Here is a 17,196-nt window from a genome sequence, read left to right on the forward strand (position 1 = left end):
AATTTGGGATTTGTGCAAGGAAATTTGGGGTTTGCATGAAGAAATTTGGGGTTTGCACGAGGAAATTCGGGATTTCTGTGGGGAAATTTGGGATTGGAACGGGGAAAACTGGGAGTTGCATGAGGAAATTCTGGATTCGCACGAAGAAATTTGGGATTTGTGCGAGGAAATCGGGGATTTGCACACGGAAATCGGGTTTGCAAGAGCAAATTTGGGATTTCTGTGGGGAAATTCGGGATTTGTGCGAGGAAATCAGGGATTTGCACATGGGAATCGGGTGTGCACGAGGAAATTCGGGATTTGGACGTGGAAATTCGGGATTTCTGTGGGGAAATTCGGGATTTGCGCGAAGAAATTCGGGAATTCCACGCTGGGTCACGTGACCCCTCGCACGAGGACCCCCCGGAGGGGCTGTCACGAGGTCACGTGACCCCCGCCTCCCCCCTCACGTGACCCTCCCCCAGCAACAGCGGCCGGGCCGCGCGCTGATTGGTCGGCGCGGCCGTGACGTCACGGCAGGGCGCGCCCGCCCGTTGCCATGGCAACAGCGGGAGCTGAGGGGAGGGGGAGGCGGAGGCCTCGGAAAGGGGAATTTGGACCCAAAAACGGCTCAAAATGGCCCAAAAATTAGGGCTGGGATCGGCAAAGGCAGCTGGGGACTCTAAAAGGCAGAATTTGAGCCTAAAATTGAAAATTTTAGATCTAAAATTGAGGCAGGTGGGCTTAAATACGAGACTTTCGGCCTATAAATGGCATTTGAACCCACAAAAATGAGATTTTTGCTCCAAAAAATGGGAGTTTGGCCTAAAAAGTCATAATTTTGTAGCCGCCAAAAAGGGTTTCGGACTGAAAAAAGAAGCATTTGGTCCCAAAAATGAAGTGTTTGGTCCTAAAAATGAGGAATTAGGCTCTAAAAATGAGGTTTTCCACTCCTCGAAATATCATGTGTGGGCATTTAAATGAGAATTTGGATCCCAAAATAAAGCTTTTGGTCTAAAAAATGAGGATTTTGTCCTGAAAATAGGGTCTAAAAATGTGGGGGTTTAACTTTAGGGAGGGAATGGACCCTGAAATTGCAGGTTCAGACCCAAAAGTGGAATTTTAGATCCTATAAGTGAAGAATTTAGACTCAAATGAGACTTTTGGCCTTAAAATTTATGTTTGAGAGCCCAAAAATCAGATTTTTCTTGCCCAAAAGAGGGGTTTAAACCCAAAACCAGGAGGTTTGCTCCTAAAAAATGACTTTTGGCCTCCAAAATGAGGGAAAATGCAGATTTGGACGTTAAATTAATATTTTTAACTCCAGAAATATGGGTTTGGACTCCAAAATGAGCCTTCAAACACTAAAAATGCAGATTTTAACTTATAATTTTGAGACTTTTAGCTGAAAATAAACCCTGTTAAACATAGTAACTAAATTTGGAGCTAAAAACGTGTTTTGAATGCAGGAATTGGGAATTTATCCCCAAAATGAGTCTTTAACTTTTTAAAATGATGCTTTGGAACCCTATAAATGGAAGTTTGGACCCTAAAAATGAAGGTTCAGGTTGTTAAAAAGGAGAGTTTGATGCTAGAAATGACCAATTTGCTCTAAAATACGGATTTGGGACCCTAAAGTTGAGGATTTTGGTTAACGATGGGGGTTGACCTAAAAAATGAACTTTCGGATCCCAAAAATGAGGGATTTGGCCCCAAAAAGGGAAAATGTTGGGTTTTAGGTGGAAAAAAAACCAAGATTTAGGGCCCTCCCCCCGCCAGCTCCCAAACCACCAGGGGGCGCCAACCCCCTCCTCCCAAGCCCCGCCCACCCCCGTTTGATTGACAGGAAGGGGCGGAGCCAATTGCACAAAACCGTCTAATCAGCAGCATCGGCACGGCCCGGCCCCGCCCCCACGCGCAACGTCACACTGCAAGCCCCGCCTCTCTGTCGCCATGACATCACTTCCGGTTCATCCGCTGGGCCGTGTTGCTGTGCTGGGAAAGCTCCGCCCACTTTTCCCGTAGGGGTGTGGCCAAAGATCCCACCCCTTTCTGTGGGCGGGGCTTCATCGTGGCCAATGGGAGGGAGGCAGGAGCAAGCCCCGCCCCTTTCCCGGGGGTGACGCCTCAACGCTGGCAAAGCTCCGCCCCCCAGGTAAAGCCACGCCCACATTTGGTTACCCACGCCCTAGACAGCACCATATATGGGACAGGCCACACCCTTTTAGTGACCCCGCCCCGTTCAGGCCACGCCTCCCGGCTAAGCCCCTCCCCACAGATGAGGCCACGCCCACCAGCATCCGGGGTCCTCCCCCTTCCCGCCTGGGGCTTCATTTTGGGGCAAATTCTTCCATTTTTTGGGGTCCTTCATTCCCCTTTGCCCCAAGGGGGCGGAGCTTCAGGGCGGGGCGTGTCCCTCCATATTTTGGGGGGGTCTCCCCTGTTTCGGGGTCCCGCCCCTCCCCCCTCTCATACCTTGTAATAGGCGGGGGGAGGGGCGGTGGGGGGGAGGGGCAGCTCGCGCAGGGGGTGGGCGGGGCCGTGGGGGCGGGGCCGTGCCCCCGCCCCTCCCCCACCCCGCGGGGTTTTCGGGGGTCTCCGGGGGCGCCGCCGCCACCACAGGGCCCCCCCCGCCCCCACCAGCGCCAGCAGCGCCGCCCCTCCCCCCGCGCCCCCCAGCACCGCCCCCCCGCGCGCGGGGGGAGGGCCCGGCCCGGGCGGGCTCGTCTGATTGGCTGAACCTGGGAAAGGGGGAGGAGTCAGGGGGAGGGGCTTCAGGTGGGCAAAGCCCCGCCCCCACTGCCCCTCCCCCTTTTACCTGTTCCATCCTCGTCCGGCAGCGGCTCCGCCCCGGGGCCTGGGGGGGGGAGGGGAGGGTGAGAGGTGAAGGGGGGGGAGGGGCGGGGTGGGGGAGGGGTCACTCACGCTGTCCCACGCGCAGGGTGACCCTCATGGCCCGGGTCAGGCAGGCCCCGCCCTGGCGATTCTCCAGCCCCTCGGGGGTCCCGTCCGAGGTGGCTGTGGGGACACCGTGACGTCATCAGTGACGTCATCACACGTATCGTAACACCCCGTGACGTCACAGCCCAGTCACACCCTCCTCTTCATGTCATCCGGTGATGTCACACCCTGGTGACAGCTGCCCTGTGACGTCATTGCCCACCATGGTGATGTCACAGCCTCACCGATGACATCACAGGGAGAGCAATGACGTCACAATGACATCACACCACTGTCACCTCCCCACGGCAACACATCTCTGATGACATCACCAACCCCTGATGACATCACCAACCCATGCTTCCTATGACATCACCCCCGGTGACATCACACCCTGATGACAAAAGAGCCCCAAGACCTCCCCCAAAACACCCTCAGACCCTCCAACCCCTCCCTGATGACATCACCACCCTGATGACGTCACCCTGATGACGAAACAGCCCCAAGACCCCCTGAAACGCCCCCTTACAGCTGGCCCCTCCCTGATGACATCACCACCCCTTAAAATGACATCACCGTCCTCCCTGATGACATCACCACCCTGATGACGTCACCACCACCCTGATGACGTCACCACCACACCCTCACAACAACCCCACCCCCCCAAGCTCTCATCCCCTCCCGATGACATCACCCCCCCAATGACCCCGCCCCCAGGTGATGACATCACGGCTCACTGATGATGTAATAGTCGTGCTGGCGGCGGAACTCGTGTCCCCAGAGGTTGGGGCTGAACTCCTGGAACTTGATGGTGAAGCGCACGTCGCGCTGGGGGCGGTCGCAGGTGAGCAGCAGGGTGGGGGCGGGGGGCACCTGGCAGCGCCGCGCCTGCGCCCCCCCCACCAGGTACAGCTTGTAGTACTCGTACTGCGCCGCCCCCGCGCCCCCCGGGCACACCAGGTCCAGGCGGTCGCCGATCTGAGGGTACAGCACGTAGCCACCGTCCTCCAGGAACCTGCGGGGACACGGTGACACTGTGACATTGTGTGTGACACTGTGACACTGTGTGTGACACTGCGGGTACAGGACACAGCCACCGTCGTCCAGGAACCTGCGGGGACACGGTGACACTGTGTGACAATGTGTGTGACACTGAGGGTACAGGACGTAGCCACCGTCGTCCAGGAACCTGCGGGGACATGGTGACACTGTGTGTGACAATGTGTGTGATGTGCGTGTGTGACACTGTGTGTGTGTGACACTGTGGGTACAGCACATAGCCACCGTCCTCCAGGAACCTGCGGGGAAACGGTGACACTGTGTGACAATGTGACATTATGTGTGTGTGACACTGTGCGTGTGTGACACTGTGTGTGACACTGTGACATTGTGTGTGACACTGTGTGTGACACTGCGGGTACAGGACATAACCACCGTCCTCCAGGAACCGGCGGGGACACGGTGACACTGTGTGTGACAATGTGACACCGTGTGTGTGACATTGTGACATTATGTGTGTGTGACACTGTGTGTGTGTGACACTGTGGGTACAGGACATAGCCACCGTCGTCCAGGAACCTGCGGGGACACGGTGACACTGTGAGTGTGTGACACTGCGGGTACAGAACGTAGCCACCGTCATCCAGGACATGGTGACACTGTGAGTGACACTATGTGTGTGACATTGTGACACTGTATGTGACACTGTTTGTGACAATGTGACACTGTGCATGTGTGACACTGTGTGTGACACTGCGGGTACAGGACGTAGCCACCGTTGTCCAGGAACCTGCGGGGACACAGTGACACTGTGTGTGTGTGACATTGTGTGTGTGACACTGTGGGTACAGGACGTAACCACCGTCCTCCAGGACATGGTGACACTGTGTGTGACACTATGTGTGTGACATTGTGACACTGTATGTGACACTGGGTGTGACACTGTGTGTGACAATGTGACACTGTGTGTGATACTGCGGGTACAGCACGTAGCCACCGTCGTCCAGAAACCTGCAGGGACACGGTGACACTGTGTGTGACACTATGACACCATGTGTGAGACACTGTGTGTGACAATGTGACACTGTGAGTGTGACACTGTGTGTGACACTGTGTATGTGACACTGTGTGTGACACCGTGATACTCTGTGTGACAGTGTGTGTGTGACACTGTGACAGTGACACCTCTATCACGGTGACATCCCTGTCTCAGTGTCACCCCCATCACAGTGACTCCCCTGTCTTAGTGACACCCCCATCACGGTGACACCTCCATCTCGGTGACACCCCCATCACAGTGACACCCCCGTCAGGCGCCCCCGCAGGGTTGGGCAGCCATTGTTGTCACCGTGGGAACGGCGCCGCTGCCCCTCCCCCACCCGCTCTGTGGGGGGTCTGGGGGGGGGAGGGGACGCAGCAGGGGGGACCCGGGGCCGGGGGCACCCGAGGGGGGTGACAGCGTGGGACTGTGGCTGTCAGCGTGTCACACACCCAGAGTGTCACCCAGTGTCACACACAGAGTCACACACACTGTCACATTGTCAGACCGAGTGTCACAGTTACTGTCACAGTGTCACACACACACAGTGTCACCCAGTTGTCACACGGTGTCACACACACTGTCACAGGGTGTCACCCAGTGTCACACACACTGTCACACTGTCAGTCATTGTCACAGGGTGTCAATCACAGTGTCACAGAGTTAGGGTGTCACACAGTGTCACACACACTGTCACAGTGTCACATTGTCACACTCAGGGTGTCATAGTGTCACATTCGGTGCTACACGCAACAGGTGTCACTCACAGTGTCACACAATGTCACACACACGCTGTCACTCATGTTGTCACACACACGTTGTCACCCGTGGTGTCACACAATGTCACACACACGCTGTCACCCACAGTCACGGCACCGCTCGCTCGTGTCACCCCTGCAGTATCACACACACGGTGTCACCCCTTCCCCCGGTGTCCCCCTCCGTGTGCCACCCCCTGCCGGTGTCACCCGCTCAGTGTCACCCCCCAACCCCCCATGTCCCCATCCCTTGGGTTGACAAGAAGGGGGTGACAAGACCCCCCCAAATCTTCTCACCACCCCCCAGTCTCTCAAGACTCCCCCTCCCCTCTGCCCCCCCATTTTCAGACCCCCAAGATCCCCTCAATCCTCCCAAGCCCCCTCCCCATCCATCAACAACGCTCCAACCCCCCCAGAACCCCCAATCCCCACAGGCCCCCCCAGACCCTTCAAGTGTCTCAGTCCCTCAAGACCTCCAAAAATCCCTCAGATCCCCCCAATATCCTAAAGACACCCCCAGACCCACAAATCCCCTCAGAGCCCCCAGTGCCCCCCAATCCCTCTGAACCCCCCAACCCCATCCAGCCCCTCCAGCCCCCCCAAACCCTCTGAACCCCCCAAAACCATCCAGCCTCTCTGGTACCCCTAAACCCTCTGGACTCCCCAATCCCCTCTGAAACCCCCAAACCCTCTGAACCCCCTAGTCCTCCCCAAACCCTCTGAACCCCCCAATCCCATCCAGCCCCCCCAGTGTCCCCCAAACCCTCAGAACTCCCCGACCCCCTCCAGGCCCCCCCAAACCCTCTGAACTCCCCAATCCTCTCCAGGCCCCCCAAACCCTCTTAACTCCACAACCCCCTCCAGCCCCCCAAACCCTTTGCACCCCCTAATCCCCTCCAGCTCCCCAAACCCTCTGAACCCCCCAATCCTCCCCAAACCCTCTGAACCCCCCAATCCCCTTCAGCCCTCCCAAACCCTCTGAACCCCCCAACCCCCTCCAGCTCCCCCAAACCATCTGAATCCCCCGACCCCCTCCAGGCCCCCAAACCCTCTGAACCCCCCAATCCCCCCTCCCCGGTGCCCCCAAACCCTCTGAACTCCCCAATCCCCCAAACCCTCTGAACCCCCAATCCCATCCAGCCCCCTCAGTGTCCCCCCAAACCCTCTGAACTCCCCGACCCCCTCCAGCCCCCCCAAACCCTCTGCACCCCCCAATCCTCCCCAAACCCTCTGAACCCCCCAATCCCATCCAGCCCCCTCAGTGTCCCCCCAAACCCTCTGAACCCCCCAATCCCCTCCAAACCCTCTGAACCCCCCAATCCCCCCCACTCCCCCCTCCCCGGTGCCCCCCCCGCTCACCGGCGGTTCCCCGTGTGCCAAACCACGGGCTCCAGGCTCAGTCCCGCCGCTCCCGCGCCCAGCACGGCCACCAGCAGCGCCGCCGCTCGCCCCGCCATGGCCCCCGGCCTGGGGAGGGGGCTCCGACCCCGGCCCCGCCTCGGGAGGGGGCTGCGACCCCGGCCCCGACCCCCGCCAGGACCCCCGGCCCGGCCCGGACTCGAACCCGGGTCCCCGCGGGGCCGCCCCGGCTGCGACCGCGCCGGCTGCGGGGGGCGGGGCTTAGGAGGGGCGTGGCCAATGGGGGCGTGGTTTTGAACAGGGCGGGGCCTCGGGTGTGGTTAATAATGTGGATAATTAAAGGGGCGTGGTCGCGGATGGGTGTGGTCGTGGGGGCGTGGTTTGTGAGAGCCAGGGGAGTGGGTGTGGCTTGAAAATTTAAAAATTTGTGGCTTTGGCGAGGGGGTGTGGCCTGGAGTGGGTGTGGTTATTGTGGGTGTGGCTTAGGAATAACCACCGTGGGTTAACACTTAAAGGGGGCGTGGTCAGAGGGTAATGTGGCCACACCCACTGAGCTGATCGTGCTGTGGGCGTGGTCACGTGGATGGGCGTGGCCACACAACCTCCACGGTGACATCACACCCTCCCTGTTGCCATGGTGACAGTGAAGCTGCTTAGGAACAGACCCCGCCCCCTTGGGGGGGGGCTCTTAAAGGGGCAACGCCGGAATTGGAGGGTGGGGACCCCTGAGGGGGCGGGGCAGATTTGGCCACACCTCTGTCCGGGGACAGCCCACAGGGGTGACAGAGGGTGACAATCACATCTTTAGTACAACCAGGACCTGGGGGTGACACCTGGGGTCCCCAGGGTGACATTTGCGGCCCCTAAAGGTGACAGTCACTGTCCCTGGGGTGGGTGACAACCGGCGTCCCCAGAGGTGTCACCGCTGGCAGAGGCGGGGTGGCTGATCCCGGTGTCCCCAGACAGGTGACACTCGGTGCCACCAGGACGGTGACACGCGGTGTCTGTGCTCTTCGTGTCCCTGGGTGTTGTCCCCAAGGAAGTGACACTTGATGTCCTCAAAGAGGTGACAACTGCCAGTCATGTGGGTGACAATTATGTCCCCAGTGAGGCGACAATCGCTGGTCCTGCTGTTCCCAAGGGGGTGACAATGGCTGGATCAGGTGTCCCCAGGGAGGTGACAATTGGTGTCCTCAAGAGAGGTGACAGTCGCCAGTCTCAGTGTCCCCAGAGAGGTGACAGTCACCAGTCCTGCCATCCCCAGGGAGGTGACACTCAGTGTCCCCAGGGAGGTGACAATAGTTGGTCCCAGTGTCCCCAGAGAGGTGACACTCAGTGTCCCCAGGGAAGTGACAGCCACCAGTCCTGCCGTCCTCATGGGGGTGACAATTGCTGATTCCGGTGTCCCCAGAGCGATGACAACAGCCGATTCCAGTGTCCCCAGGGAGGTGACAATAAGGGTTGTCACCAGGGAGGTGACAATGGCCGGTTCGGGTGTCCCCAGAGGTGACACTCAGTGTCCCCAGGGAGGTGACAATTGCCACTCTCAGTCTCCCCAGGGATGTGACAATCACCACTCTCAGCGTCCCCAGGGAGATGACAATCGCTGGTCCTGCTGTCCCCAGGTTGGTGACAGTCACCACTCTCGGTGTCCCCAGGTTGGTGACAGTCTCCACTCCCACTGTCCCCAGGGAGGTGACAATGGCCACTCTCAGTGTCCCCAGGGAGGTGACAATCGCTGGTCCTGCTGTCCCCAGGTTGGTGACAGTCTCCAGTCCCGTTGTCCCCAGGGAGGTGACAATCGCTGGTCCTGGTGTCCCCAGGGAGGTGACACTCAGTGTCCCCAGGTTGGTGACAGTCTCCAGTCCCGCTGTCCCCAGGGAGGTGACAGTCACCACTCTCATTGTCCCCAGGCTGGTGACAGTCCCCGCTCCCGCTGTCCCCGGGGCCGTCGGGTCCCCACCACCAGAGCTGCAGCCGGATGTCCCCTCCTGGCGCTGGCCCCTCCTCTGTCCCCTCCTCGCTGTCGCTGTCCCACGGCGCCGGGAAGAGCCGCTGGCCCGAGGCCGTGGCCAGGAGGGGCAGCCAGGGGTGGAGGCTGGGAGAAATTTGGGATGGAAATTTTGGGGATTTGGGGTGAAAATTGGGGGGATTTGGGGGGAAATTTGGGATGATAAACTGAGGAATTCGGGGTGAAAATCTGGGGGGTTTGGGGTGAAAATGTGGGAGATTTGGGGTGGAAATTGGGGGGAATTTGGGGTGAAAAGTTTGGGGATTTGGGGTGAAAATTTGGGATGAAAAACTGAGGAATTTGGGGTGAAAAACTGGGAGATTTGGGGTGAAAGTTTTGGGGATTTGGGGTGAAAATTTGGGCATTTGGGGTGAAAATTTGGGATGATAAACTGAGGAATTTGGGGTGGAAATTTGGGGGATTTGGGGTGAAAAACTGAGGAATTTGGGGTGAAAATTTGGGGGATTTGGGGAAAAATTGGGGGGATTGTGGTGAAAATTTGGGATGAAAAACTGAGGAATTTGGGGTGAAAATTGGGGGTATTTGGGGTGAAAATTTTTGGGATTCGGAGTGAAAATTTGGGATGATAAACTGAGGAATTTGGGGTGAAAATCTGGGGGATTTGGGGTGGAAATTTGGGATAAAAAATTGAGGAATTTGGGGTGGAAATTTGGGGGATTGCGGTGAAAATTTGGGGACTTAGGGTAAAAAATTTGGGGGATTTGGGGTAAAAATTTGGGAAATTTGGGGTCAAAATGTGGGGGATTTGGGATGAAAATTGGGGGGATTTGAGTGAAAATTTTGGGGATTTGGGGTGAAAATTGTGAGGGAAATTTGGGGAACTTAGTTGAGTTTGGGGTAGAAATTTGGGGGATTTTGGTGATGATTTGGGGTGGAAATTTGAGAGGGTTGGAATGCAAATTTAGGGCAGAGATTTGGGATGAAATTTAGGAAAATTTGAACAGATTTGGAGTAAAACCTTAACAGAACAACCTGAGGAGTTTGGGGTGACCAAGGTGAAAATCTGGGGAATATTTTGGGGGGTCTCAGGTGTTTGGGGTGGCCCCAGTTTTTTAGGGGGGTAAATCCCAGATATTTGGGTGTGATTCCCAGATTTTTTGGGGGGATTTTGAGGGGGGGATCCCCATTTTTTGGGGATTTGTTACCTGGTGCCGTTGACGCAGTCGCGGAGGGCGCGGAAGCGAAGCAGGGGGGGCAGCTCGGGGGGGTCCCCAGCCCCAGGGGGGGTCAGGGTGTCCCAGACGGTGACAAAGCCGTCGGTGTCACCGCTGACCAGGAACTGCCCCGAGCTGGGGGGGGGATGAGACACAGGGGTCAACCAGAGCTCCCCAAAAATGGGAGCCAGGGGTTTGGGAACCCCAAAATTCTCCTCAAAAGGTGACCCAAGTGTTCAGGACCCCAAAATTCCCTCTAAAAAGTGACCCAGGTGTTCAGGACCCCAAATATTCCCTCTAAAAGGTGACCCAGGTGTCCCTGAGACCCCAAAAATTCCTTCAAAAGGTGACCCAGGTGTCCCTGAGACCCCAAAAATTCCTTCAAAAGGTGACCCAGGTGTCCCTGACCCCAAAATTCCCCTCAAATGTGACCCAGCTGTCCCTGACCCCCCAAAAATTCCTTCAAAAGGTGACCCAGGTGTTCAGGACCCCCCAAAAATTCCCCTCAAATGTGACCCAGGTGTCGTGGATCCCAAAATTCCTTCAAAAGGTGACCCAGGTGTTCAGGATCCCAAATATTCCCTCTAAAAAGTGACCCAAAAATTCCTTCAAAAGAAGCTCCAAGTGTGCTGGATCTCAAAAATCTCCTCTAAAAATGTGACCCACTCTTCCTGGACCCCAAAATTCCCCTCAAATGTGACCCAAGTGTTCAGGACCCCAAAATTCCCTCAAAAGGTGACCCAGCTGTCCCTGACCCCCCAAAAATTCCTTCAAAAGGTGACCCAGGTGTTCAGGACCCCCCAAAAATTCCCCTCAAATGTGACCCAGGTGTCGTGGATCCCAAAAATTCCTTCAAAAGAAGGTTCAGGGGTTCAGGACCCCCAGAAGTCTCTTCAAAAGGTGCCCCAGGTGTCCATGATGCCCCCAAAAGGTGCCCCAAGTGTCCAGGACCCCCCAAAAATTCCCCTCAAAAGGTGCCCCAGGTGTTCAGGACCCCCCAGAGCTGCCCCAGTTTTTTGGGGAGGGGTCACTCACGGGTCGAGGTCGAAGGTCACGCGCTGGTTGGTGGCCACGCGCCGCGGCAGCGCCAGGAGGGGACGGTCGGGGACACGAAGGTCCCAGCACAGGATGTGGCAGTCCTGGGGGGGCGGGGCCAGCAAGGGACACGCCCATCAGGCATGAAGCCACGCCCCCAAAATGATCAAATAACCTCCAGCCCATAAACCACGCCCACAAAGCCCCACCCACCATAATGGGTGACACCTAAACCCCACCCTAAAGCCACGCCCAGTTTGGGGTGCCACGCCCACAGCACTGAGGCCACACCCCCAAAACCATCTATAGGCCACGCCCACCCCATAAACCACGCCCACAAAGCCACACCCACCATAATGGGTGCCACCCAAACCCCACCCCTAAAGCCACGCCCTCAGCACTGAGGCCACGTCCACCCAAGCCACACCCACCTAAACCACGCCCCAAAGCCACACCCACCTTCCTGCCCCCCGCGTACAGGTGAGTCCCGCAGGGGCTGAAGCGCAGGTGAGTGGGCGCGGCCGGGAGGCGGGGCCAGAGCGCCACGGCCCCGCCCCCTTCCAGCGGGTACAGCCCCAGGCTCCGCCCATAGGAGCCGGCGGCGAACAGCGATTGGCTGGGGCTGAAGGCCAGGCAGCCAATCAGGCCTCGCTGGCCCTGCCCGCCCTCTGAAAGGGGGTGGAGACAAAGGTGAGGCCACGCCCTCTTGGACTCCACCCAATCTTCCATTGGAGCACACCCAAAGCCACGCCCCCATTTAAGCCCTGAGCCACACCCTCAATGGCTCCTCCCCTTTAACCCCACCCAGCTAAGCCACACCCCTTTCTCCCAAAACAGAGGTAATTAATCCCATCTATTTAAGCCCCACCCCTTTACCCCTATTAAAATCCCAAATAAAGAGGGGGAACTGCCCAGCCCCACCCCTTTAGGCCCCGCCCCTTTCCCTTTAGGCTCCACCCCTTTCCCTCTAGGCCCCGCCCCCTTTACTCCCAATCCTCCCCTCAAAATCCCAATTTTTCCCCAAATAAAGGCGGGGGAACCACCCCAGCCCCACCCTGGACCCCTCCCCTTTAGGCCCCTCCCTCTCCTGACCCCTCCCCTTTAGGCCCCGCCCCTTTGGCCCCGCCCCTCACGTTTCAGGGCTCTCTCCAGGCCGCTCCGGCCCGGCCGCTCGGTCGGGAATTCTCGCACGGCGCCGTCGAAGCCGCCCAGGAGCCGGGAGCCGTCGGGGGTGAAGGCCAGAGAGTGGGGGGCCACCGGCTCGTCCTGGGGGACCCCAACCCCAAAACTGAGTCTGTGACCCCCAAAACCCACCGGGATATCGGGTCCAAAACCCCCAAATCCACCCAGGTACTGGGGAAACCCCAAAAGACCCCCAGGACATCAAGGGCGTCCCCAAAACCCATCCTGGGACACCAGAGAGGGACCCCAACCCCAAAACTCTGTCTGTGACCCCCAAAACCCACCAGAACATCATGGGGGGGACCCGAACCCGAAAATCATGTCTGTGACCCCAAAACCCACCGAGATATCAAGGGAGTCCCCAACCCCAAAATCATGTTTGTGACCCCCAAACCCCACTGGGATATTGGGGGGGGACCCCAACCCTAAAACTGAGTCTGTGACCCTCAAAACCCATCAGGATATTGGGGGGGGATCCCCATAACCCACCAGGACATCAGGGGGGACCCCAACCCCAAAACTGAGTCTGTGACCCCCAAAACCCACCAGGATATCGGGTCCAAAACCCCCAAATCCATCCAGGTACTGGGGAAACCCCAAAAGACCCCCAGGACATCAAGGGGGGTCCCCAAAACCCATCCTGGGACACCAGAGGGGGACCCCAAAACCCACCAGGACATCAGGAGGGGACCCCAAAACTGGATCTGTGACCCCAAAACCCACTGGGACATCAGAGGGGGACCCCAACCCCAAAACTGTGTCTGTGACCCCCAAAACCCACCAGGATATTGGGTCCAAAACCCCCAAATCCACCCAGGTACTGGGGAAACCCCAAAAGACCCTCAGGACATCAAGGGGGGTCCCCAAAACCCATCCTGGGACACCAGAGGGGGACCCCAAAACCTCAACCCTCACAAAGGTACCGAGGAAACCCCAAAAAACCCCTCAGGACATCAGGGGGGTCCCCAATCCCAAAATCCATCCTGGGACATCAGGGGGGACCCCAAAACCCCAAAATCCACCCAGATACTGGGGACACCCCAAAACCCCTCCAATAAAAGGGGTGAGGGGTCCCTACAAACACCTTGGGGCACCTCTGAGACCCCAAAACCTCCCCAGGGCATCACGGGGGTCTCCAACCCCAAAACCTGTCCCATAAAATAGGTCAAGGGTCCCCAGAATCATCTCTGGGACCCCAAAAAAACCTCAGGACATCAGGGGGGTCCCCAACCCAAAATCCCCTCCCCATTGAAGGGGCTGGGGGTCCCCAAAATCATCTTTGGGACCCCAAAAAAACCTCAGGACATCATGGGGGTCCCCAACCCCAAAACCCTGAGGGTTCCCCCCATCTCAGCTGCCCTTTTTCCCTCCCAGTTCCCCCCAGTCCCTCCCAGTTCCCCCAGTACCCACCAGGTGGTTGTGGGCGCGGAACGACCCCCGCAGGGTCCCATCGAAGGCGTCCCAGAGGTGCACGGGGTTGTCGCGGCTGCTGGAGGCCACCCTGCCCAGTACGGACCAGTACGGACCAGTACGGACCAGTATGGACCAGTATGGACCAGTACACACCAGCATGGACCAGTACACACCAGCATGGACCAGTACAGACCAATACAGAGCAGTATGGACCAGTATACACCAGTACAGACCAGTATGGACCAGTACGGACCAGTATACACCAGTACAGACCAGTATGGACCAGTACACACCAGTACAGACCAGTATGGACCAGTACACACCAGTACAGACCAGTATGGACCAGTACAGACCACTGGTGACCTCCCAGGAACCTCCCCTGGCAACCATCCTGCCCAGTACAGACCAGTACGGACCAGTACAGACCAGTATGGACCAGCACGGACCAGTACACACCAGTACACACCAGTAGCAACCTCCCAGGAACTTCCCCTGCTCCCTTTACACCCCCCCAGTTAATCCCAGTAACAACCAGTGTCCTCCCAGTAACAACCAGTTTATCCCAGTGCCTCTGTTTTCCTTGCAGTCCCCTCCCAGTACAGTCCCAGTGCCTCCCAGTACATCCCAGTCCATTCCCAGTACATCCCAGTCCTTCCCAGTCCCTCCCAGTGCTCCCAGTCCATTCCCAGTGTTTCCCAGCCCCCTCCCAGTGCTCCCAGCCCATTCCCAGTGCCCTCCCAGTACATCCCAGTCCCCTCCCAGTGCTCCCAGTCCATTCCCAGTGCTCCCAGTACATCCCAGTCCCTTCCCAGTCCCCTCCCAGTGCCTCCCAGTGCTCCCAGTAGCTCACAGGCAGGTGGGGGGCTGGCTGGAGTCCATCAGGGGGTACCAGGTGAAGTCGTAGATGGTGTCACCTTCGGCCACCTGCACGGCCGGGGCCTGCAACCCCGAGTGACCACAGAGTGACCAGTGAGTGACGCCAGAGTGACCACGGAGTGACCATGGAGTGACCCCAGAGTGACACAGAGTCACCCAGAGTGACCACAGAGTGACCAGGGAGTGACCAGGGAGTGACCACGGAGTAACCACAGAGTGACCCAGAGTGACCACAGAGTGACCCCAAGTAATCACAAAACAACCACAGAGTGACCCCAAGTGACCACAGAGTGACCCAGAGTGGCCACAACGTGACCACAGAGTGACCCAGAGAATGACCAGAGTGACCAGAGAATGACCCAGAGTGACCCCAGAGTGACCCCCAAATGACCACAGAGTGACCACAGAGTGACCCCACAGTGACCCAGAGTGACCAGAGAATGACTCAGAGTGACCCAGAGTGACCACAGAGTCACCCAGAGTGACCCAGAGTGACCATGGAGTGACCACAGAGTGACCATGGAGTGACCCAGAGTGACCACAGACTGACCACAGAGTGACCCAGAGTGATCCCAGAGTGACCCAGAGTGACCACTGAGTGACCCAGAGTGACCCCAGAGTGACCCAGAGTCATCCCTGAGACTCCCAGAGTGACCCAGAGTGACCACAATGACCCCAGAGACCCCTGGAGTGACCCCTGAGACCCTACAGAGACCCACAGTGACGCCCCCAGTGTCCCCCAGACCCCCCAACCCCCGCCCCAGTGACCCAAACCCACTCTAGACCCCCCCAAATCCCCCCAGGACCCCCATAGTGACCCCCCCTCCCACCCCTCACGCACCAGCTCGGGCAGGGGGGGTCCCGGGGGGGGTCCCGCGGGCAGGGGGAGGTCGAAGATCCTCAGGGCGTTGTCGTTGCTGCAGGTCAGGACACAGGAGCCGTCGGGGGCCCTGGGGAGGGGGGGACACATCATTGTCACCCCCTGGGGACACCAAAATGTCCCCTGAGGGACCCCAAAATATCCCCTGAGGGGACACCCCATTGTCACCCCCTGGGGACACCAAAATGTCCCCTGAGGGACCCCAAAGTGTCCCCTGGGGACCCCAAAATGGGATGATTTAGGAAGGTTTTTTGGGGTGATTTAGGGAAGTTTTTTGGGGTGTTTTTAAGGGAGGTTTTGGGGTGATTTGGGGAGGTTTTGGGGTGATTTAGGGAGGTTTTTTGGGGTGATTTAGGGAGATTTTGGGGTGATTTGGGGAGGTTTTGGGATGATTTAGGGAGAGTTTTTTGAGGTGATTTAGGGAGAATTTTTTGAGTTGACTTAGGGAGGTTTTGGGATTATTTAGGGAGGTTTTGGGTGATTTAGGGAGAGTTTTTTGGGGGGATTTTGGGAAGCTTTCGGGTGACTTGAGAGTTTTTTGGGGTGATTTAGCGAGTTTTTAGGGTGATTTAGAGAGGTTTTTTGGAGTGATTTAGGAAGACTTTGGGATGATTTAGGGAGGATTTTTGGAGTGATTTAGGGAGGTTTTGGGGTGACTTAAGGAGAGTTTTTTGGGGTGATTTAGTAAGGTTTTTTGGGGATCTCTCACCATTTGCAGCCTCGCAGGAAATTTTCGGGGCGCCGCGCGAATTCCTCCCGAGCGCCCCAAACCGGGCGGGGGGCGCGGCTCAGCTCGAACGGGAAAATCCTGAGGAGAAAAAGGGGTGTCAGAGCCCCCCCAAAACCCCAAACCCCCGCAGGGAGTCACAGACCCCCCCAAAAATCCCAACCCCAAAAAAATTTCCCCTCAGAAACTCACTCGAACGCCTCGGGCTCCTCCGGGGCCGCGTCCTGAGGGGTCCCGGGGGATTCGGGGACCCCCTGAGGGGCTGCGGGGGGAGGGGAGAGGTCAGAACTCCGTCCCCACTCACGTCACCCCCAAGGGGGTCCCCAAATCCACCAAAATCCCCCAAAATCCCCACAAATCCCCCCAAAATCTCCCGGGCCATCCGCGCCCCTCACGAACCGTCCGCCATGGGCGCCGCCATGACACTGCGAGGCCACGCCCCTCAGCGTCCGCACGCTTTATTGGCCACGCCCCTCGGCGCATGCGTGCTTTGATGGCCACGCCCTCATTGCCGTATATGGGATGGGGCGGGCTGTGAATGGCTCCTCCCTCTGTGGGCGGGGTTTAGGCGTTTCCCGCCAAAAGGGGACTCACGTGATTTGGGGACAGCGAAATGAGACCCCAAAATCGGCCCCAAAATGGGCCCCAAAAAGGGGTTTGGGGGGAGCTGGGACACCCCAAAATGGGATCAAAGGGGTTCAGAGGGACCTGGGACACTCCGAAATGGGATTGAAAGGGTTCAGAGGGACCTGGGACACCCCAAAACGTCACCTGAGAGTTTGGGGGTGTCCCCTCCCTTGTCCCTCCCCCCACAAAAAACAGA

At 57.9% G+C, this 17,196-nt stretch overlaps 2 protein-coding genes across 2 annotated transcripts; both read right to left on the reverse strand.

Annotated features, from left to right (window-relative positions):
• Positions 1-2,448: 2,448 nt before the first annotated feature.
• On the reverse strand, positions 2,449-7,199 carry EFNB3 (ephrin B3). The gene is made up of 5 exons (XM_033084252.1): positions 7,075-7,199; positions 3,657-3,934; positions 2,905-2,997; positions 2,798-2,836; positions 2,449-2,720 (listed from the first exon to the last, which is right to left on the reverse strand). The coding sequence occupies exons 1-5, from the start codon at positions 7,170-7,172 to the stop codon at positions 2,449-2,451; spliced, it is 780 nt and encodes a 259-aa protein (XP_032940143.1). The 5' UTR covers positions 7,173-7,199.
• Positions 7,200-8,964: 1,765 nt separating this feature from the next.
• WRAP53 (WD repeat containing antisense to TP53) lies at positions 8,965-16,815 on the reverse strand (the record flags this gene model as incomplete). Its single annotated transcript, XM_033084253.1, has 11 exons — positions 16,773-16,815; positions 16,566-16,635; positions 16,356-16,454; positions 15,608-15,716; positions 14,741-14,829; positions 13,888-13,978; positions 12,429-12,561; positions 11,755-11,963; positions 11,296-11,399; positions 10,252-10,395; positions 8,965-9,172 (listed from the first exon to the last, which is right to left on the reverse strand). Coding segments are annotated over exons 1-11 (1,278 nt in total), but the record flags the coding sequence as incomplete, so codon positions are not given.
• Positions 16,816-17,196: the final 381 nt, after the last annotated feature.

Source organism: Catharus ustulatus, chromosome 37 (genome assembly GCF_009819885.2).
Source record: "Catharus ustulatus isolate bCatUst1 chromosome 37, bCatUst1.pri.v2, whole genome shotgun sequence".
NCBI lineage: Eukaryota > Metazoa > Chordata > Aves > Passeriformes > Turdidae > Catharus > Catharus ustulatus.

Coding starts and splice junctions, on each gene's coding strand:
- EFNB3 (XM_033084252.1), bottom strand. CDS start 7,172: ATGGCGGGGCGAGCGGCGGCGCTGCTGGTGGCCGTGCTGGGCGCGGGA. Junction 3,935..7,074: donor TGGCACACGGGGAACCGCCG/GTGAGCGGGGGG, acceptor GTGTCCCCGCAG/GTTCCTGGAGGACGGTGGCT. Junction 2,998..3,656: donor GCACGACTATTACATCATCA/GTGAGCCGTGAT, acceptor GTGTCCCCACAG/CCACCTCGGACGGGACCCCC.